This window comes from Crotalus tigris, unplaced genomic scaffold, assembly GCF_016545835.1.
Source record: "Crotalus tigris isolate CLP2741 ecotype Arizona unplaced genomic scaffold, ASM1654583v1 scf7180000017601.7605149639:7615979, whole genome shotgun sequence".
NCBI lineage: Eukaryota > Metazoa > Chordata > Lepidosauria > Squamata > Viperidae > Crotalus > Crotalus tigris.
The window spans coordinates 1,838,323-1,861,853 of NW_024096505.1; the positions used below are offsets into that span (position 1 = coordinate 1,838,323).

At 36.1% G+C, this 23,531-nt stretch overlaps 1 protein-coding gene across 9 annotated transcripts in view; it reads right to left on the reverse strand.

Annotated features, from left to right (window-relative positions):
* The window catches only part of UBASH3A (ubiquitin associated and SH3 domain containing A), a 30,339-nt gene that overhangs the window by 1,565 nt on the left and 5,243 nt on the right, over nucleotides 1–23,531 (reverse strand). Inside the window, exons 2-15 of one of the 9 annotated variants that reach the window (XR_005559823.1) lie at nucleotides 20,555–20,608; nucleotides 17,608–17,794; nucleotides 16,647–16,845; nucleotides 16,142–16,311; nucleotides 14,820–15,028; nucleotides 13,645–13,762; nucleotides 12,452–12,560; nucleotides 11,974–12,096; nucleotides 11,230–11,322; nucleotides 10,401–10,545; nucleotides 5,874–5,980; nucleotides 4,932–5,038; nucleotides 3,159–3,447; nucleotides 440–2,658 (exon numbers count right to left, since the gene is read on the reverse strand). Coding sequence is in view for 4 of the 9 variants with exons in the window: in XM_039368915.1 (XP_039224849.1) it covers nucleotides 3,310–3,447; nucleotides 4,932–5,038; nucleotides 5,874–5,980; nucleotides 10,401–10,545; nucleotides 11,230–11,322; nucleotides 11,974–12,096; nucleotides 12,452–12,560; nucleotides 13,645–13,762; nucleotides 14,820–15,028; nucleotides 16,142–16,311; nucleotides 16,647–16,845; nucleotides 17,608–17,794; nucleotides 20,555–20,608 (1,759 nt within the window). In the remaining 5 variants the exon portion in view is untranslated. Of the gene's footprint in view, nucleotides 1–439; nucleotides 3,448–4,931; nucleotides 6,121–7,133; nucleotides 7,183–10,400; nucleotides 10,546–11,229; nucleotides 11,323–11,973; nucleotides 12,097–12,451; nucleotides 12,561–13,644; nucleotides 13,763–14,819; nucleotides 15,029–16,141; nucleotides 16,312–16,646; nucleotides 16,846–17,607; nucleotides 17,795–20,554; nucleotides 20,609–23,531 lie in introns of those variants that run through there. The other 8 variants (XR_005559825.1, XM_039368915.1, XR_005559828.1 and 5 more) reach the window with 8 other exon arrangements.

Sequence of the window (23,531 nt, forward strand, 5' to 3'; positions counted from 1 at the left end):
AAAATAAACATGGAAATAAATTTCAAACTTACCTGCATTTCTAGGCAAGTCTTTTAATCAACAATTACATTTATTAAAAAATTAAGTCTTGGGAGTGGATACATGTGATATTCCCTTATTTCATTTGTAAACTCTCCATCTCTCCCTACTTTTCTTTTTCAAAAAACATCTGTTAAGGAGCAAAGATGCTTAAACCCTTTTATAACTAGTACATAGAACATCGGAGTTGGAAGGAACCTTGGAGGTCTTCTAGTCAAGCAGGAAACCCTATACCATTCTCTTGCTGAGTCTCTTCTTAAAAGCCTCCACTGTTGCCGCACCTACAATTTCTGTAGGGAAGTTGTTCCACTGGTTAATTGTTCTCACTGTTAGGAAAGTTCTTAGTTCTAGGTTGCCTCTCTCCTTGATGAGTTTCCATCCATTGCTTCTTGTTCTGCCTTAAGGTGCTTTGGAGAATAGGCTGACCCCCTCTTCTTTGTGGCAGCCAATCAAATATTGGAACACTGCTATTATGTCACCCCATCTTTTCACTAGACTAGACATATCCAATTCCTGCAACTGCTTGTAGGAGGACAGCACCCTCCCAGGAAGCTAGAAGCTGATGAGAAAGACAAAGACCCCTAAAATCTACATATCCCACCCAACTCTAAAGAATGACCTTTAGGACATAATAGGATTAATCCACCACCATCAAAATACCAAAAGAAGAACATGGTATTGATGGAAATGTTGGGTCTTATTTCACCAAGGCCTTCTCACCCAAAGTGGTTTGTCTTGAAATTTTTGGTCCAAAACAATAAGTGGATTGTACTTTCTATAGGTGTCTTGGATGTTAGTACATTAAAGAAATTTACAAAAGCTTCAGCCTAGAAGGGATTGTTTCCTAAAGCTTTTCTTCACAGTCCTTCTTTTATACAGATTCCTCCAATTGTCCAAGGAGCAGAAATTTATGAATTGTTACCATCACCTCATTCTATTTACCTTATTATCAAGGCTGGCAACTGCTACTGCTCTTATAAATTTAACATGGGACAAGTTAAGGAAAATAATGTGTGTGTTCCCCTGGTTTTGCTTCTTCTACAATGAGTTTTCTTAATGGTTCAAGAGTATTGGCAAATCAATGTCACTCTTCTCCCTCCGCCCCCAAGAACTGGGTTTTGTGTACAGTACATTGTCAGTTGAAGCTGCTGATTTTGACCTGTAAAACCCTTCATGGCTTGGTACCCAACCATCTGCTGATTGCTAATTGCTCTAAGCAATTAGATCTAGGAGGGAGAAACTGCTGTAAATCCAACACTTTCAGGAGTTTTGAGGGGGGAAGGGCTTGAGGCAAAGAGACTGCTTTTTCACCTCAGTACTGTCATTGCTAGTTTTCTGCAAACTTTTAAAGATGAAGCTTTTTCAGAAAGCCTTCCCTAATGTTACTATCTCATTTTTATTTCTAGTGTAATGTTGTGCTTTACTTTTTGAATGCATTATTTTGTGTATTTTTTTTCTAGGTGAGCCACTGAGAGTTCTTTTTGATTGCTGCAGCATAGAGTATGTATTTTTATTAAATTTTTATATCACCCATCTCCTCTATAAGGTAATTCAGGGTGGCAAACAAACAAATAGCAAAAGAAAAAAGAAAAAGAAAACAGAGTCAATGACCCAGAGAGAACAGAATCATGTCACATTGAGATGATTCACCTAGGATTAGTGGTCTCTCCAGGGATTTCCCACATCAGCTTGAAGTTAATAGTTGTTGGGCAGTTCTCAGTTTCTGAAGTATTAGATTTTTTTTAATGGTCAGATAATTATATATTATTTTCAAAGTAATATATTATGAGCTGCTCAGAATCAGGTGATGACTAAATTGAATTAAATAAATGAACCACATCATCAAGGAATCATTATAGAATATGTCAATAATACAAATTACGTTGCCAGAAGAGGGAAAAAAACTATATAAAACTGGTACAGTTAGACAACTTTAAACTGCTTCAGCTGTGGGTAAGACCAAGGTTCATGAAGACACATCCTTTTTAAAAAAGCTGGGCAACTTTGTGCTATAGTAAGAAGCATGTGAAGATGACCCTTGAATCAATGGTGTAACTACATGCTTTTATTGCAAATCTGACTATTGGCCAGTCTGAGTCCTTACTTTTTCTTCCACAATGCAACCGTTGGGGCCAAAATCCATCCAGCTACAATTTGCTTTTTACAAATTATTTCAGAAAATTAATTGATAAACCCATACAACAGTAGTAGACATACAAAAGAAGAACAATTATCTGGTACAAAAGAAGAACAATTGTTTACTACGTACATTGCTGGTACTGTATCTTAAGAAAACAAAAACAAATGAGAAACATTTTAGATTGATATTTGAGAATACTACTGTTGCCAAGGTTATGCACATTTATTCCCTGACCATCTAGAAAACGGTTTCAAATGTGTCAAGATACAAAAAAATGTCTGAATAGCATAAATAATAGATAAGAGAATTGCGCATATTCATCAAAAGTACGTACTACTTGAAGTGCATTTCCACTTATTTCTCCAGCAGTTGTTACCTACAGCGATCATTCCATCAGACGGCGCTATCCTGCTTCTTTTAAGCTTTGCAGAAAGTCCAACTACATTTGGCTCTTCCCTCAGGTTTTCAATCCAGATGGACTGTATAATAAATATGACTTAACTTTCACAATTACTGTACTGCCTGAATTTTCAGTTATTACTTTTCTGCCCTAAGCTTTTGTCTATAAGACTGTATGCAGGGATTTTCTTGTTTTTAGTTATGGCATGTAAATTAAATTATTTTAGGTGTCATATGAATTCCTATCTCAGGAAATCTCCAGCAAATATTATACAGATATGTCAGCTTACTTTTTATCAGCATAACGGATTTTAGAACAGCAAAACAGTAAACAATCATTTTCTTCAATTGTACTGCAAAATACAGAACAATTCTAGCATCTTACAATTACTGAAATTATCTAGTGGAAACTAATGCGTAGCCAATTAAAAATAATATAAGCATCATTCTTCATTTATTTTAAGTTAACTATACTTAAAATTTTAAATTTAAACTTCAAATATAGTTAAGAAGTACATTTTGCACTTGTCATGGAATTATTTAAAAAAGAAGGGAAAAAAACCCTGTCCACATGGCTTACCTGAAGTTTCAAATAAAAATCTCAGTGAGGCCCTTTCTTTCTATTAAAGCCAGCGCCTGAGTTCAGAACAGATTTGGCTGTTAGCCCAAGAAAACAGACTGCAGTGAGGCCTTTTGGGCTATGAGACTGCAGATATAAATTCAATTATTGTTTAATTGTCCACAGTAATGTGTTTCCAGTTAAATGCAATATTGGCTCCATGAGTTAACATTTCAACTGGTGGATTAACCATCTGCCATCTTTTCTCCTCTTTCATCTCTCTGCAGAAACACATGGCTAGAGATGGTACCTAACAAAATGGAAAATTCATGAGGTTCATGAGAAGAGATACAATAATTTGGAGAGAAACACAAAGATGTCCTATATATGCCAATATGATCATACAACAAGTAGTTTTCATTATCTGTCTATGTGACTCTAGGTCCAGGACTAGATACCTGAGACTTGTTAAGGATCCCTGAAGGGAAAAGACAAACTATAACCTTGTTTCCTGCCCAACAGTTAAGAAGAAGATGGAGAAAAAAAAATTTCTGAGGTCTACATATGGATCATTAATGTGAAAAAGCAACATCTGGGTAACTTTAGGCCAGTCACTCTCTCTCTCAGCCCAATTCACCTTACAGGTTTGTTGTTGTGGAGAAAATAGGAGGAGGAGGAAGGAATATTAAGCATGTTTTCCACCTTGAGTTATTTATAAAAAAATAACAAAGTCAGGATGAAAACAAACATACAAATGAGTAAATCTGAAAAACAGATGATCTATGCCATCAATATAAGGCAGTCTGATCTTATATACTGGTCTGCTTGGTTTGAACAGAACAGAACAGAACAGAACAGAATAATAGAGTTGGAAAGGACCTTGGAGGTCATTTAGTCCAACCCCCTGCTCAGGCAGGAAACCTTATACCCTTTCATACAAATGGCTGTCCAATCTCTTCTTAAAAGCTTCCAGTGTTGGAGCATTTACAACTTCTGGAGACAAGTTGTTCCACTGATTAACTGTTTAACTATCAGGAAGTTTCTCCTTAGTTCTAAGTTGCTTCTCTCCTTGATTAGTTTCCATCCATTGCTTCTTGTCCTGCCTTTGTTTATTTTCATGTGTAGTATTAAAGGTGCTACTAGCCAGTTTATTTTATTTCTATCATTTTAATAAATGACTTTGCTTTACTTCGAAAATTGCCGAGTGTGATGCCTGATATTTCCTAAAAGAAATCATGAGAAAAACTCTACCTGAAATCCTTGAAATTTATTGCAGATTAGGTAGGTACCTCAATTTAGTACAAAGCAGCTGTTCATATTTTTAAAAATACATTGAAGTTTTCTTAGCCCTGATTAAGGCAAGAGATCATGAATTCAAATTCTGCCTTAGCCATGAAAGCCAGCTGGGTGACTTTGGGCTAGTCATTCTCTCTCAATCCAATCCACCTGACAGGGCTGTTGTGGTGGAAAAAAATAGGAGAAGGGCAGTGTGTTGGATATGTCCCCCACCTTGAGTTATTTTAAAAATAATTTTGGGATAGAAATAAAGTAAAAATTAAATTAAATTAATAATAAAATAAAATATAATAAATAGATCTCTAGACTCCACAGGTATTAGACTAGGAATGATGCAAACTGTAATAGTTCAAAACCTCTGAAGGGTGCCTAGTTGGTGAAGTCTAAATAATAGATATAAAAATAATTGATTGACAATGTTAAATTCCTAAATTCCGAAGAACCAGGAAAAGGCAAAACTAAATAAGGCAGTTATAATGGCAGTGTATAATGTCTTACCTTCTGAACAAACTTAACAAATTCACTGCTTTCTCTGGCAGGCAGACCCAGTAATGGCCGAATGATGGAATCCAGAGATGAGCAATGACCAATGATCAGAAGGGTGCCTGTAGACAGAAATGGGATTTCTTGAAGTGTCATACTAAGGTACTGGATATGAGTTTTTCTAGACCAGTTTCCCCCAGTCTGTGGTGTAGAAGAATATTGGGAATATTTTCTAGACCTGTTTCCCCTGTTTTTTGAAGTCCTATTTCTAATACATTTTCAGCTTTTTGACAACTGTGGGTCAAATTTATTTTTTCAAAGGCTGGGGGATTAAATAGTGCAGTATCAGCCCAACTCAGCAGACCAGACTAAGGAATCAACTCTCCCGGGAAGTCCCAAAGGTGCTTTTTTCAAGAGGCAATTGGGCTTTCTTTGTTTTTCCTTGAAGTTGTTTTGTTTCAGAGCTGAAGAAGCTTCTTGGATGAGACGTGAAACAGGAAGGCTAAATTACTTTTATTGAGATTGGCTGTAACAGCAGAATCTTGCAGGTCTGACAGTGCTGTACCTTCTTATACTCCAGTGAATCAGGGTGGTGTCTGCCTGAGCTACTTTTGAATGTTATCTTATTCTGGACTTTAAAAATGCTCCAGCCATCCTAACTGTTTACAGGCAGTGGCTTAATGGGGTTGTGAAAGGCTGGAGGATTTTAACTCCTTTCTTTCCTCTTTGTTTTCTTTCCTCATAGTCTTAGATATGTTAAGCATATCATACCAGTATTTCTTTCATTTTATTCTGTTTCCTGACACAAACTGGAAGGAAAACACATTGCTACCTTTGATTTACCACCAAATTTCAGTGGTGCCCAAAACTGAGCCACATACAGTCAGAGAGGGGAATTTTTTACAGCAAAATTTTGTTTGCATTTTCATCACTGACCAAAGAATAAAGAAGGTTTACCTTCTGTTGCACAAGTATCAGTAATCTTTTTTACAGTTGCAGAACATCTGCTAATATAGTTTTCATAACTTTCAGATGGCATCAAAGAAGAAGAAGGGAAGTGACATCTGTTAACAAAACAATCCACTCGGTTAAAATTTGACTTACAGCAGGAATGGATAATTGGAGTCCTTGGCCACCAGTTCTTTTACAACTGTTGATAGAGAGACTGTCTGATTGTGCTACTGAGATCCAACACGATTTGCTTCTGAAAATTAGCAGAATGTCTGCCATTTCAGTGAAGTACAAATGTTTGTCTCTTTACACACACAGAACATTTTTTTTATATAAATTCTAATCTCCCTCTGAATCCCTGCGCTATTCTCTTATACAATGTGGCTTTGAATATTTTTGGATCATCACTCACCCATTTTAGATTAGGGAGCAAAGCTTAGATCTTTGCAGCCCACCTGTAAAATAATGCATGTTTTTGCCTGTAGCAACTGTTACATTTGGATCATTTGAATACTGTTGCTGTTTCATTATTAAGCTCTAATTATGGCTTGTAAAATCATCCTAGAATAAGTGCCAGTGGCCAAACTTAACTTTTACCTTAGGACCTTGCTTCAACCAGAAGAACAAAGAAGTGTCAGAGGTCAGGGGAAAAAAAATCTAGATTTGGTATAATTTATATTGTATCCTTTTCATTATGGTATAATAAAAAATGCTAATTTGATGGCAATTTTTGGAAGGACTCTGGTGCTATATCTGAATCTTTTAAGGGCAATATGTGGCTGAGTCTAAGCTTCAGGTTTAGATTTTGTGTCCTTGATGTACATGTGGAGATCTCATATAAATGGGCTTCAATGGAGGAAGCAGTACATGGATTTCCTTATGTCTGTAAATGAAGGATTCTTATCGATGATTGGACTGCTACACTGATACAAGCTGCAATGGCTGAAATTGGATTGGCTATCCTGAAATCTAAGATGCATGGAAAATTATGATCCAATTTCTTTTTTTTTCTGTAATATATTCAACTTCATAATGATGTGATCATTTCCTCCCTAAGTTCCCACTGCTATAATCTCTTCAAGTAACTCTTCCCTGTTGGTTAATAGATCAGTGAGAGCCATTACTATTGACTTTCCTTTAGCCTTTTGGAAAATAAAATAAGAAGAGCACTAAAGAATTGTTGGGATCTTGCAGGTTTGGCCTACCTGATTTTCTTGGAAATGCTTATGTAGTTGAAGTTGTTCATTATTACTGTTTTTTTCTTTCTTGAAAGATCTATAATCTGGTCCAGAAGAATATTCTCCAGGTCTTCTGCCTGGTTTGGCAATGTATTGTTTATATCCCACAAAAATAACAGAGGCATAGAGTCAAGATCACGTGAGGTATTAGTATTTCTTTATAAAACCCTAGTAAGACCACACCTGGAATACTGCAGCCAGTTTTGGTCACCATACCACAAAAAAGATGTTGAGAGTTTGGGAAAAATTCAGAGAAGAGCAACTAAGATGAACAAAGGCCCGGAGTCTAAAACATACAAAGAACAACTGCAGGACTTGGGTTTGGCTAGTCTAAAGAATAGAAAAAATAAGGGAGACATGATAGCAGTATTCCAGTATTTGAGGGACTGCCACAAAGATGAGGGAGTCACATTATTCACCAAAGCACCAGAGGGCAGGACAAGAACCAATGGTTGGAAAATGACCAGAGAGAGAAGCAACCTGGAATTAAGGGGAATCTTCCTGACAGTGAGGACAATTAAGCAGTGGAATAGCTTGCCCCCAGAAATAGTGGGCACTTCATCACTGGAGATTTTTAAAAAGAGCCTAGACAGTCACTTGTCTAAGATACTATAGGTTCTCCTGCTTGAGCAGGGGGCTGGACTAGAAGACCTCCAAGGTCCCTTCCAGCTCTATTCTATTCTATTCTATTCTATTCTATTCTATTCTATTCTATTCTATTCTATTCTATTCTATTCTATTCTATTCTTCTGATATTTTCTCTCCTATTCAATCAGGAGTAAAAAAAAAAAAAAGCAACTGTATCTCCTGTCACTCTTTTGTCCAGAGCTTCATAGTTCCTTGCAATATCATTAAGTGTCTTGTTTTGTTTCCACATGGATCACTAGAAAGGAATATTTGATGAGCTTTGGGAATCTTCTGGTACACGCCAAATATCTATTCCAGGAAGGCAGCAGTTTCTTTTTGAAGGATTATCCAGCCAACAGATTGTGACTTCAATCCTTCTGAGTAGGGAGTCTCTGATTACTCCATTACTCCCTATTTCAGGTTGAGGGCAAAAATCCTTTCCTTTTCAAGCTTATATTTCTCAGTCCCTGAGTTCTGTGGCAGCTGCTCTTCATCCATGCATCCACAAACTTCATCAGCAGTGAAATCCTCAAAATTATTCTGAACCTCCAAAGTGTAAGAGCTCTTCCTGATAGCCTTGTACCTTTCTGGCATATTCCTCCATTTTTCCATCCCCTCTACTTGGCTTTCCTCTATCTTTCTGGAGGTGAATTGGTGTTGTTGTCTGTTATAGAACTGCTTCCTATCTAATCCAAAAATTCTCCATCTTCCTTAATAAACTAGAAGGTAAACACTGTTGCCTTTAGCCTCTTCAACCTATTTCCATTTCAACAATCAGCCAGCCTTTACAACATGTATAGTTCTTGCCTTCAGGAAAATTACAGAAGCATTTTTCTCTATCTATATGTTCCTCTGATGAACAACAAGAAAACAGATTCCTCTCCCTTGATCTTCCTTGCCAAATAGCTATTGAGCAAAAGCACAACCAGCATGTGAACAGCCAACATAAAGTTTCGCTCTACCAAACATTATTGTAATTCTTAAAAATTGTATATGTATGTTTACAGATATATTTGGGGGTTGAATATGTGATTGTTATGTGATTTAATATGTAGATGTTTTAAAGAAACAATTAGTTGCAATTGGTTGCAATCATGAGAAATACTTATTCACTAAAATCTGCAAATGCTTTGGAAAGAAATATCCAATTGATACATTAAAAAACTACAAAGGAAATAAAAATATAATTTTAATGTCATATATAAATTTGGCACTGAATTTTCAATGCTAATGACGAATTTCAAGAGAAGATAACAGCATTTTCAATTACATCCTGTCTATTTCACACCCCTTATATAGTTTCAGAAGATAGAAAGATTATTGTAGAAAACATTTCAGGTAGTATCATTGTTAAAATAAGATTTTGGCCAAAATAAAAACAAAATGATGCTGCTAAAACCTAATTCATTGCAGAACATAATTCATTGCAGAAGTTGTCTTTCCCTTTGTAGTACATGCTTAAACCAACAAAACCCCAAGCCACTTCTCTCAGTTCTGTAAGCAATTTTCACAATTTCAGCATCAATACGGTAGATATTTCAAAATCTGAAATGTACTTTGCTGCAATAAGTCAATGGCTAACGTTACTTCCTGTTCTGTTTGTGGGTTTGCAAATGCTAAAAAATTGTACTGAACCACAGAACTAAGTTGCTGTGGAAAATAAGGAAACAGTATATGTTTAATTGTAGAAAGCAAATAATTTTGGCTGTACTAACTCCATATCAACATATATGATAATGAGTTATTAATGAACTGAAAGTGCCATAAAAATAGAATTTAGTGGTTTGGTTTTTAACTTAAAAAATCTTGTTGTATTGTTCAATGTGGTTCTTGGTTTTACTCCCAAAGTTGCTTCTTAATTGTTTCTTTTTAAAATCCTCACAGAGACTACCTAAAATAGCATAATAGCCTTGTATTCCCCTGTGAGAATTATTGGCACCTGCCACTTTCAAACTGAACTTTTATTTATGAGTGATGCCATTTATTCCCTTGCACAAAGCAATTGCTTGCTTATACAAACCATTGGCACCGCTGCTTCACAAGGAAGGAATTGCATTGGTAATAGAAGCTGCACACATAGGAGCAGCGTATATAAGCTTCAGAATCTATGATTTCAAGAGTTCAGATCAAATGTATTTTTCATATGGCATCTGTTTCTAGCTATAACCAGTGCAACGCTTTCAAGAAACCTATAAGCAAGATATAAGGCCAACTGTCTTCTTAACAGTTCACCCCTAATCCTCAGTTGCATAGAAACTAGGGATAATTCTGTCATTAGCTTCTGTACTTAATAACCAGCAAAACTAGACTGCATTCAGCTTCTAATCAGTGTTGTAACTATGACTGGTCAGGGCATAAATCCAGGAAAACCCATTAAGGCGTCTCCCAGTTGCTGACCATGAGTGGCAGCTGATCAGAAGTTTAGCAGGACATCACAGTGCTCCCGTTAGAAGGCGGTGAGATTAAGCCAAGAGATTGCATTTAAAGTTAAATGTAATATTTAGCTATTTGAATTGGGTAGCACACCACAAGTTAAGTGACTCCACCCTGATTAGTTTTATTTGACAAGACTTCCAGAATTTTGGGTGAGTAATTTCCCAATGTAATACTCCCCATTACATTGACATAATCAGCATTTAAGAAGCATATTCTGAATGGCAACACCTACTTGTATGTGGGATCTATGCTGTAACCAAGCTCACTCAGTTCTTTTTCTGTCATAAAAGAGGGAGCAGTTGTGCTTGTCTGCCACTTAGTCCAGTCAAACAGTCCAGGTTCTATCCGAATTTTAGCTTTCTGTTCTATCTGGAGCCCTGTAATTGGAAAACATAAAAATAAAATAAAATGAAGACACATCTTCAGATCTGATTCCTTCATTCAATAAATATCCAGTTTATTTAGCTTATAAATTCAAATAAAAAACAAAGTAAACAAATAAAATCTAAGGAGGAAAGAAAATCATAGATGAATATGACTACTTAAAAGGTGTACACTTGATCTAAAACAGATTTTCTCTGAAACAACTAAAGATAAAGGAAGATGGTTTTGAAAATTCTCTTTTATTCAGAAGGGCAAAGAAAATTAGAAATGACTAGTTAAATATACTTCTACCTCCTTCCCCTCCCCAATAAAAGGAAAAGGGGGAAAGGGAAAAAAGAAGACAGAGTTTAAAGGCAGAGCTTCAATTACAATGATTAGGAAAAGGAATGTCTAAGCAAAGTATCAGCAATGCTCTTTTATAAGCTGCTTTCATTAGCAGCCATATTACAGAAAGAGTAATGTGAATTTCTTGTCCAAACCAGAGGGATAATTTCCTTGAATTCCAATTTTTTGAATCCCAACATTAATGTACCTTCGGAGATAGTTAGGATGGTGGTACTTAAATTTTTCTAGGTAGTAGAAAAGGAAGTTATGTTATAGTAACAGGAACAGAAAATTGATAGAGCAGCATACCTGGGCTACTCAATAAAACAACTGCTTGCATTGGAAAGCCTTACCTTCTAATATATGATGAGCAGTTTGAATACAGTGTAATGCTGGAGAAGAGTATACACAGCCAACAATCACTTCTTTTTCTAGCAAGGCTTCTCCTATTAGTAGGAGAGAGAAAATATTAATTTTTCTTTTCTTCATACAAAAAAGGGGTGGGTGCAAATTAATACATTTTCAGGGATGTCAGTTGAAATTGTTTCAAATAACCAAACTGAGAACATTTAATTGAGTTCTGTACAGTTTTAATGTTGTCTCTTAGTTGATTCTATCCTCTCCCTATATATAAACACTCCCCTCCCACAACCCCTTTCAAAATGAAAAGAAGCTATTAGAATCTTCATTGGTTTTAATAAGTAGATCATTAAAAATGTTGTAAAATATAAAAAATGAATATTGATTCATACATATCTATGCAATATGAGTATGATATAAAATCATGATTCCTTTACATTGTTTCTAAGGATGCTCTGAAGGCTATGCAGGCATTATTCTTCCACAGCTAACTAAATATAGAATTAAAATATGTTTTCCCCAAAATAGAATGACTTTTATGACCAAGACTTTTTTCTAAGATTTAATTTCAGGTGCATCCAGTTTAAAGAGGCTTAAAATTATGATGTATGTGTTTAAAAAATAAATGTGTATGTAAATTCGTATGGATGTTATATCAAGAAAAGTCAAATAATAATTTCTGAGATTTTGAAACTCATTTTTTTCCTCAGTTGCTGATTAATATACTAAAACCTTACCAGTCAGTCTAGATTGAAATGTGCCACAGCATGATAAAGGAGGATCATATTTATAACGTTTAATATAATCATCTTGATTTGGTAAACTGGAGGGGAAATTGAGGTCTCGTCGATAATATTTTCCTGAAACAAGATGACATTAACCTTATTTTATTTAATTTAGATAATTAACCAGTTGATTTTAACATGCTACTCTGGCGTGTAAAACAACTGATTAGTTTTTCCTCAGAATTATAATCCCAATCCTTTCTCCAAACATAAACTATCATGAAAAATCTCCTAGTGAGTGGATGTTTTATTAATTTACATGTAAATGATTTTAAATCCCCAGTAAATTTGGGAGCTGATGGGAAGTTCATGTATCTTCTTTCAACATAATACAAAATAGATGAGTCATTGTTCTGTTGCTCATTTTTGTTAACACAATCCACAGCTCTAGACCACACCTGCCATATCAGATCTCTAAACATTTACTTACCATCTGGTCCAAAACACTGTTGTACCCAAGATTTCCCAAACACCTGATCTACTCTTTCTCCATGGCAAATCACCAACATCTCTTTCTGGGTTGTGGTTTGTGGTGACAACTGAAAGAAATTATGTTACAATTCTGTTTACTGAAATTATTGAAAGATCAGTTTGTTCAAATGAACAAAAGCGAATTCATATAGCAACTAGATTGATGAAATTTGATCAGCCTTTTTCAACCTTCGCAACTATCAATTTTATATTTATTGTACTATCGGTTTTATATTTATAATTGTGAGACTCAGAACATTGTGATAATGTAGCATGTTTCATGAAGCAAAAACATTTGCTTCAATAAAGTCTATAAATAATAGCTTTCTGTCTCAAGAAAAAATGTTGGGTCTGAAAAGCTCATATTGTGATATTTGGTTGTAGCCTCTACACAGAGGTATCTACATCAGGCTACAAAAGAGAGCAAGTGATGAAGTAAGCCTCATGGCATTGCAATATTTGGTTGGTCATTCTGACAAAATTATCCTTTGCTGCAGATCTTCTGTGGATATGTTGAAGATTTAGTTGTTGTGTTACATAGTTACTGAATATTTAAATATATGTTCACTGTAATTAAACTGTTAAATAATAGAAGAAGGGGATGACAGAGAATGAAGTGGTTGGATGGAGTCACTGAAGCAGTAGGCGTGAGCTTAAATGGACTCCAGAAGAGGACAGGAAGGCCTGGAGGAATGTTGTCCATGGGGTCGCAATGGGTCAGACACGACTTCGCAACTAACAACAAAGGCTATCTTTTCCAAAATGCTGTCTCCCAAATATATTAGATTACAGTATTCATCATTTTCAAACAACATGCTACGCTATATGGAAATGATGAGAATTAAAGGCAAATGCCTCTGAGAAAGCACCAGGTTGGAAAAGATTAAACTTAGTCAATTAAGATACTTTCTCAAAAAAATTGCAGGAAGAATTTACTTATGTACATGCTATAGATTTATTCATATGAAATGAAATCTTTTCATAAAGTTGATTGACTTCAAAAAATAGATATCCTTGCCCTTTGGCAATTTTGATAACAAGATTTGAAAACTGGATAAACGTTTCCTGTATTGAAATGTTTTGTATCTAAACTTGTCTTCCTCTTGGTTCTCACGCATATTCCACAGATCAAGATCTCTGAATTTCAGTTACCTGATGAGCAAGCATTTTGGCTACATTCCTTGGCACTGGATTTGGAATCTTTGTTTTAAAGCAAGTTTTGATTTGGTTCTTAGGAAGTTGGCCTGCATCTGAAGAGAAAATATACTCTCTGAAATATAAATAGCAAAGAACAAAACAGAAAACAGTGAGAAAATTTGGAATGACACATATCTTTGGACCGAAGGTAACACAACACATCTCGGAAGAGTAATTTCCCTCATAAATGGAACACAGTGTTCTTACCAAGACATCTGAGCCTACACAGACAGCAAGACTCTCTCCTGTGATTAAAGTGGGAAGTAGGAAATCTAAAACTCTCCAGATAATTAAAATTTTCATAAACTCACCCAATCTGGTCAATGGTCTGTGACAATGGCAATTGTATCTCAACATATCTTGGTGTTGGCAATAGGGAATAATAAGAAGAGAATTGTGGCCTCAATCTGTTAATGGCAGTGAAGCTGAATTGTTTAGTGACAAATGACAGAAAGTTTAAAGGCAGAACTCCATTTCCTTAGTATTACTTTTTGGTATAATTAAATCTGCATTTTATGCAGAATAAATGGTATATTTCCCCTTCACAGAGCATGTCTATCAAATTTTTGATGCTTTCTATCATCTACAATCAAAAATGTTCCCAAGGTTATTTTAAGCAAAAACCATTAAAAGAATATCCTTAGCTGTCAAAGACACAGAAACAATTGTAAGATTGTCCCTCAGTTTAATGGCCAATATGTTTACTTTCATTTTGATTTCATAAGTCTGCCTTGCAATGCTAAAATAACAGATATAATTTTGAGACCCAATTCTGTTCATTGGCCTGGTTATTCATATTTCTTGAAGCGGAATGAGGTATATCTTTTGGCTGTTGCATATTTTTCTGCTGATCTGCATTTAGGTAGGGATAGCACTGGTAAAGGTCTCTCTCTCTCTCTCTCTCTCTCTCTCTCTCTCTCTCACACACACACACACACACACACACACACACACACACACACACACACACACATACACAAGCATGCACACATATACACTCTTAAATCAGAATGGGGAAGTTTTCAGCCTGTGAGTTAATCACCAGGCTGACCTATCTGTTTTGTGGTGCTGCGAGTGAGGTTCTGTCTCTAAAAGATGAGTTAAGAAATTTTCAACCAACTAATACTAACCTGTGTTTGACCCAGGTATCTGACTCATTGGCTTTTTCTGTGTAATTTTCAGGAAAAAATCCCCGACATCCAGTTCGGTGAGATATACCAATTGCCCAGCCCTCACATACTTCATGTTGCTGTGACCGATCAACATATATAAGATCCCCTGAATTCAGCATCAATTCATCAATATTTTGAGGCTTATACTGGAATAAGGCCCTCAAAACCTTAATAGAAGACAATAAAAATATTTTGTCAAATCCAAGAAAAGTTACATTTGTATATGTTTTATTTGCTCCATTCATTCATACTGTTGACATACAACTGTAACCATACTCTTATATCACTAAGCAAGTCCTTCGCTTGGTTAAAAATATTTCTAAAATTCACTTCAGAACTAAATCCCACTGATTTCAGTAGAATTTATTTAACAAGAAGGAGATGGGATTTGATTGCTGGAAAATGAGCTACATTATATCAGTAGTAGGAGAAAACATAGAGTGGACAAAGTGACGCTCTGGACTTTCATGTAATACCTTGCTAAGAAAGTGATAATTTAATTGTGTGACTTGTTATCGTGGAACACAATTATCATCAACTATAGCCAAAAGAGTTTTTCAGTAATGCATAGTTATTATTGTTATATCAAAGCCTTTTCACATCTCTATGCATTTGCATCATATTTATTTTTATGTATAAGATTCAAATTTTAATTCAGAAAGGAATTGCTCAACAAATAAATTAATGTATAATTTTTTGACTTTATTTAATGGATTCTTTTTATCTATTTTTCAGATGTGTGGAGAACAGATCATGTTTTAGTTCATATTTATGCAGAAATATTGAAAATTTGAAAGGTTTTACGAACTTTTAAGCACTGCTCAAGCATCCACAGACAGATTTTAATTTTAAGAGAGTTAACAAACAGGGCATGCAAGTGTGATGGAAAAATTACTTTGGCTTACATTTTAGTGAAAACTTACCAAGTTTGCATTTCCTGAATTAAAACTCAGTACTAGAGTAAGTTCAAAATTTTCAAAATTGTACTGTATGATGCAGTATCCCCATCAAAACTATGCATGAATTATATTGATTTGGGGAAAAAGTGTACAAGATCCCTATATTAATGAAAAATAGAAAATGGCATTCAAGAAAATTGAATAGTTTTATAACAGGTTCAGAGCAGATATTCACACATATATGACTATACTGTACAGTATGTATGAAAATTCATATATATTTTTGAGTGCCATTCTAAAAATCTACAAAAAGGTACAAAAGTGGGTGAACTTAGAAACAGAGCAAGCCTGAAGTGGATGGATTCCAGGTAATATACCTACCTGATAATGGACAAAGCGCATATCCCTAGAATAGAGAGCTGCCACCCACTGGCAACTTTGCTTTGGGTTGATTGATTTGGCCAGTTGTTCCAAAGTCTTTTGATGGTGAGGATAAAATTTGTGGGCTAAAGTGAGGTGGAGTTGCTTTTTTGAAGGCTTCACACAACAATCTATAAAGAAAACATAACAATATATATATCTACAAGGCTATATCAGGTATTATTATATTATTCTTAGACTTGTATTCCACAAAGTGTTGCAGCATTGAACTGATGCACAGGGAAATCATATGACCAACCCCTCAGAAAAAAGCTCCCTTAGTTTGTATTCTTAGAAGCTAAATACATACAGGCAAGTATTATACCATGCTCCAATACTCACAAAGCTACACAGAAGGGTCTTTTCATGTAGAATGGAAATGTAAAGGTTTATGAGAGGAGAGGCTTCTCCTCTCGCAAACCCGCTTCTCTGCTTGTAGACATTGTGACTTCTGCCTTGTTGTTACCTGCTAAGACAGTAGCCTCTGCAGCAAAAGTAGCAGCAAATGATTTGATGACATTTGCAGGGCCATCGTTAAGAAAGAAGCCAATGTAGGTGCTGGAGGAATGTAGTGATAGGGAAATCATCACAGGAAAATTGCTGGAAAATTGGCTACCGGATTTTTCTAGAGCTTCATATAAGCCATCAACCTTTTGGTCTTCACACTAGGGGGAAAAAAAAAACCCTCTTGCGTTACAGTTACAGACTAAAGAGCTCTCTTAACCTTTGAATGTAGTATAAGGTAGAAAACTAAAACCTTTACAATAAAGATGACAAGGATATGATCAATAACAACTGAAATAAATATAGGTCATTTCTGTCCAGTCACTGGCTTCTCTTCTGAAATCCAAGAAACTGTTCATGTTGCCCACACGTCTCCTGACCATTTTCTTGCTGGCAATATTTGGTTCTTCTCATGAACGAATTGGACACCAAGGCTGTACAAAAACCAGTTTCCAGCCAGCTACTCCACTCTATTCCATCCCACTTTCTCTGTTTGTCTTGCAGCATTTCTTCTTCACTCAGTTGAAAAAACACAGGGAAATAATGGCAATGGTGCTTAGACTCACAGGGGCTGGGGGAAGTCACTCAGCAGAAAATGTTAAGGAGGCAAAAATGCTTGCCTATTAAATCACCTGCCCAACATCTCCAGAGCTAACACTGCAAAATAAACTTCATAGTATTTCGTCCTGTACCACAAATGAGAATGAAGTTAATGAACTCAGTTATGGAAAAGCGTCAATGGTGTAAGAATAGTAAGTGTGACACAAATCCCCGATTAGCATAGATGCAGAGTGAAATTACCTCTGAGCTTAATCTTTAGCTTAACCCAAATAGTACATTACACAGCAAGGGAGGTCACAACAATTAAGAGATACCAGAATGCTATTTAAGCCATTGTCACCTCACAGACAAAAATAACTTACAGTGAAGAAGTCAGAAAGTGTGATGTGTGGGAAATTTTCATGGGCTTTATTTTTTCCACATTGGCATCTGCTTTCTCTCCAAAACTCCATCAGAATGTCATTCAAGGGGCCTGCTGGACACAAATAGAGGGCATATTCCTGAGGGATGGGATCTTCTAAAGAAGGATCATTGCAATGCGAATGCAACCTACAATTAAAAAGGAGAATGGATCAGTTGTTGGAGCATTTTTCAGCTAAGCCACTATATGAATATAAAGAATGCAAAGAATGATCTAGGACTGGATAAGGTCTACTGACCTCCCTTCTGAGATCTTCAGAGCTCTCCAGAATGGATAAAGACAAAAATTAGGCAACTCTTTATTGCATTTTAGAATACTTTAAAGGAGAAAATAGCTGTTTTAAGCCTTGTAGAACCTTAAAGCATTCAGTCCAATTCTTAAAAACTGGCTAATTCTTTCAGAATACAGGTTGGTCCCACCTATTTAAAGTATGGCCCTTGACATGTTGCATAAAGCCTAGTTAATCTCTCAGTTTGTCAGAAATTGCCCATAGAAATGTAGAGTGGGAAAAGTACTAATCTAATACTATTTTTTATTCAGGGAAAGTTGTGCTAAAGCTTTTCAGACTGATGATTATCTGATAATCTCCACTGAAGGAAACAAACCACTTTGTAAGACAATTTCACTAGCTGATAATTTATTACCATATTTATGGAGATTTTCAATTACCTAGAGCATGGCTGTCCCAAAGGTATTTTTTCAAAGGTGTTTTTTATTGTAATGAAAATCCTACTAGTACCTGATTTAAATATGTCATTGGTTCTGTTCCTGCATTATGGAGCAATAGAGAAAAGCCAATTCACTCTTCTATATGGCAACCATTTAGATATTTGCTGTCATATCTTAGTCTTCTCCTCATAAAACAGACATGCCCATCTCCTTCATTTTCCTCATAGGACTTGGTTCCCAGGTCTCTTACTGAGTAAGAATTAGTAAGAGTAGTCTTTACTTGTGCCAATTAGTCAATGTTCCTTCAAACTATGATACCAGAATTAAACACATCTCCAGAATAGAAATGTTAAAGCTACAATTCTTGTTACAAAAAATCCACTGAAATTATTCTAGGTTCATCCTTCTTAAGATTAAATATCTTTCTTTGAATCTGTGAAGAATGTTTTCTGAATGAGAGGAATGAACAGGGACCAATAGCCTATTTCATGCACTCAAAAAAGTGAAATATGGTGGAGAGAAAGACCCATCAGCACTCCTCTCTCTTTAGTAAAAAAAAAAAGTTCAGAAACAGAAGAGATTCCTATTAACTGAATGCAGTTACAATCTACAATCCACATTTGCACCCCTGTTTGAAACTGCATTCAGTTAAACTTCGTTATACAATAATTTTAGAATGTTATGAAATATTATGAAATAAATAATAAATAAATATTTGTTCCCAGAACTGTAAATGTTACAACTTTTACACATTTAATAATCACATTTTTAAAGAATCTGATATGTCAGTTTCTGGTAGTTTTGATGACAAAGCAGACTTTCCCCACTGCCAAGTTAAATTGTTGTCCACCCATCCATGAGTCACTAGAAAATAGTGCTAGCATAATGTTTGCTTTTTCCTTTGCAGATTCCTATCCCATTTCTTTTGTCTCTGTTTCAAATGGCCGTGTCCTGATTTTGGGTGTTTGCTGCCTTTTGTTTAACATTCTGGTGGGGTTGCTCTCTATTATTTTTGAGAGACTCCAAGCTAATGGGACACAGTCACCAATCCCAATGATAATGCAGGAATAGGACAGGAGAAGATTTGGGGAGATGACGAATTTAGACCATTCTTCCCTGCCTTACCCTGCAGAACAAAGCCAGAGGAGGTAAAATTACATCTTAATTTAGAAAGCCCACCTAACAGTTACTGGAAGGCTTGCGAAAACACCAGATTTTGAAAGAACATCCATTCAAAACCATAGAAAGTGACTTGCAAAAGATTGCAGTTTTGAAATATCATATTAGATATGTCAGGTTGGCTGCTTTCGAAAGGGTTACACTTTTTCTATTTTCAAGTAAGTACTGTTCTTTAAAATCCATGTACTTCCCCACCTTTTTTTTAAGGAGCAGAAGAAAAATGACAGCAGAGAAGATTGCCAAGGAAGTGAAAAGAAAAATTATGTCCACACCACCTTGAAGTGGCCAATAGAGACTGAGTCAATCCACCTCTTTTGGATCACTTGACTGAGCCAACCCAACAGCATGGGCAGTGAAACATGTCATTATGAAACAGTGGTTGCTGTCAGTTTTGGAGAGGAAACAATAAAGGAACAATTAAGAATGACTAAAGACTGCCTCAAGCTTAGGCCAAGGATCAGAAGACAATTCTCAAGGACCAACGGAGCAAAAAGATTGTTAGGGGATTTCACACCTTGATTAGATATGTTTCAAGATAGGTAGGCCTGGTGTTGAAAAAATACTGTATCTCTTGCATATAATCATGACACTAAAACACACTGAGAACCTCTATTAGCTTTATTTCTCTGAGGCAACTTTAATAAATATCCATATCTAAAGCACTTTTTCCAAATCATTTTTGAAGTGTGTGCAGCTCTATTCCCTAGATCAGTGTTTCTCAACCTTGGTCACTTAAGACTTGTGGACTTCAAGTCCCAGAATTCCCCAGCTAGCTATGTAATACTGGCTATGGAATTCTGGGAGTTGAAGTCCACAGATCTTAAAGTGATCAAGACTGAGAAACACTAGTCTAGGTAATGTAAATGAAAATCAGGGCTCTTCACAGCAGAGTTATTGAATAAGAAAAAAAAAACATTCAACATTAATTTCTGAGCAGCAACATGCCATACTACTTTATTTAAAACATTTAAATACTTATCCATTTTATATCAAATTCTGGACAATTCCCATTCAGTAATTAAAACCGCATCAAAACTTACCATTGCATTGCTGCTTCTGCTGTCTTTTGTCCAGTAGCTGCCAATGCCTTTAATCTAAGGAAAGAACAATATATTCATTTTGAGCAAAGTAAGTGATAGATGATGTTTAAACAGTTTGGCTAAGGTTTTGGCTTTGCCATATGTATAGCTATTGGTCTAGTAGTTAAGGCACCAGGCTAGAAATCAGGAGATCAAGAGTTCTAATCCCTTCCTAGTTAGACATGAAAGTTGGCTGAGGGACATTGGGCCAATCGCATACTCTCAGCCCAACTCATAGGGTTATTGTTGTAGGGAAAATAAAAGGAGGAAGATTAGGAAGATTGTTTACTGCCTTGGATTATTTATAAAAATAAGGAAGGCAGGATAAAAAAAAATAAAAAATCACTAAGTTCAAGCCCTCGTGCTAAAAATATTCTTGTACATGCAAGTGTTTCAGTAAGTCATTAGCTTTTTCCGGTTTTCATCTGAACTGGTATAAGGATGGAAACTGTCTGGTTAGCTATAACAAAGTTAATGTGCAGACAATTGTCTATGAATCAGCAGTAATTCTCCAGTTCAGGTCCTCTAGGTTTAAAGATGGCTTTTACACATGATAGTACCCACCATCTGGACATTTCTTCTTATAATTACAGAGAAGCAAGAATTATAAAATGCTTCAATTTAGAAACCTATGTCCTGTTAATTGGAGAATTAGATTACCTCTTATTAAGAAATAAAGCAATCCTACCTGTGGTTTTACAAAAGTCTGACATTTAGCCTTAGATAAAACTTAATACAGGTAGTCCTTGACTTATTCATTTAGTGACCCTTCAAAGTTGCAACAGCACTGGAAAAACACACAACTGTTGCAGTGTCTCCATGGTCATGTGATCAAAATTCAGATGCTTGGCAACTGACTCATACTTATGACAGGGGCAGGGCCCTGGGGTCACATGATGACCTTTTGCAACCTTCTGACAAGCAAAGTCAATGCGGAAGAAACAATCTTAATCATTGTTAAGATTCACTTAACAGTGGTGTTATTAACTTAATAATTGTAGTGATTCGCTTAACAACTGTGTAAGAAAGGTTGTAAAATGGGGCATAATTCACTTAACATCTGTCTCACTTAGTAACAGAAATTTTGAACTCAGTTCTGATCATAAATCAAGGACTACCTGTACCTGCCAAAATTCTGCAGTAGCATAAAATTAGGCATTTTTTTAAAAAAAGATTGTTTTCCTCCTTCTTGGCAAGTTTTTTAAAATTAATTTATTAATTAGTTAATTAATTAATTAAAAGCTCTACCCTTTATGATAAATAGGGCAGAGTGGGGGCTCACTGGTTATAATGCTGGGCTTGTCTGCTTGAAACCTGGTAGCTGAGGTTTGAGACCCAAGTACCATGCAACAGGGTGAGCTCCCGTCCTTGCCCCAGCTCCTGCCAACCTAGCAGTTCGAAAGCATGCACAGAAATGTCTTCTGACAGTGCTGCTTAATGGCCTTGAATGGAGATGAGCACTGCCTCCTACAATTGGCAATGACTAGAGGATTAAAATCTGCAGGGATTTCTTTACATTTTACTTTTTAGGATAAATAAGCTATTATTACTTTAGACTCATCCCTTAGCTGATGTAGATTAGCAGCTCATTTATAGGTGTGACTGGGAGAGAGAAGGATGCAACAGATCCATCAGTATACTTAATATATCATTTCATATGCCCTTTTAACCCTTGCTTGATGTCAGACTGAACCTGCTTTAGAGGTTTTCATGCAGCTGAGTTTGCTCGTGTGAAGGTGGAGCTATCTCCCCTCCTTCAAGGGTTGGTGTCGCCAAGAAAACTTTGGTTTTCTGGATCATGGACAGCATTTCCTTCGCGAATGGGCCTTGCCTCATGAAAACAGGGAAAAATGTACTTGGAAAAAGACTGGCCCATCAGGAGGGCTTTAAACTAAAATTGAAGGGGGGAGAGTGACCAATCTTCAGAATCTCTAGAACCCAAAACCAATCATAAATCCCAAGAAAACAAATCAAACAATGAGGTGGGCAGAGATGAAAAAAAAAAAGAAAAACTCAAACAACAATCAGGAGGTACAGGAAACACATCCATGGACAGGCATAAAAGCCTTAAATGTACTTGGGGAATAGTTAGCCATAACAATGTTTCAGTACAGTATTTTTCAAGGTTAGTTGTAACCAGAGGAGATATGGGAGGGAAAGTTCACACTTCAAACTAATTGGAGAATGTGATTTATGATTGTTAAATGAAGGAGTGAGTTATGCTTTGTTATGGGTGATTGGAAGGAGGAGAATTCAGATTTTGGCTTCACTATGTACGTGCCAAAGCTATGTAGCAATTAAAAAGATTCTTTAAGGAAAACAATGCCTCAAAGTTTTTTGCAGAGCTTCTACTTTCAGAACCATGACATTAAGCCAAAATCCACACATTTTTTAATCCTGATGACCCTGGAGTAAAAAAGATAAAACGAGAGCTCCTCACCGATCAATGGTTCAAAGATAATCAAACTTCCCTAATGTGCAGGGATAGCTTGGCTTACAAAGGGAGGAAACTATATTTGCCCGAAGCCTTCCATTTTAATGCTCTCAAACACAGCCATGATGTAAAACAAGCTGGACACTTTGGATATTTGAAAACCCTACACCTCACCTGCTGGCAATTTTGGTGGCTGGGGCTGAAACGGGATGTGGAAAACTATGTAAAAAGTTGTACTGTATGTGCCACAATGAAAAGAATCCCAGAGAAAACCCCTGGGTTACTGCAACCAATAGCAGACCCTTCTCAACCATGGGAAGAAATAGCTATGGACTTTATAGTAGGCCTACCTGAAAATAGAGGAAATACTGTCATCTGGACTGTGATAGACCTGTTCTCGAAGCAGACTCATTTCATTGCCTGCAAAGGACTCCCATCTGCCCAACAACTGACCAAATTGTTCCTGAAACATATCTACCAGCTGCATGGTGTCCCTAAGTGGAT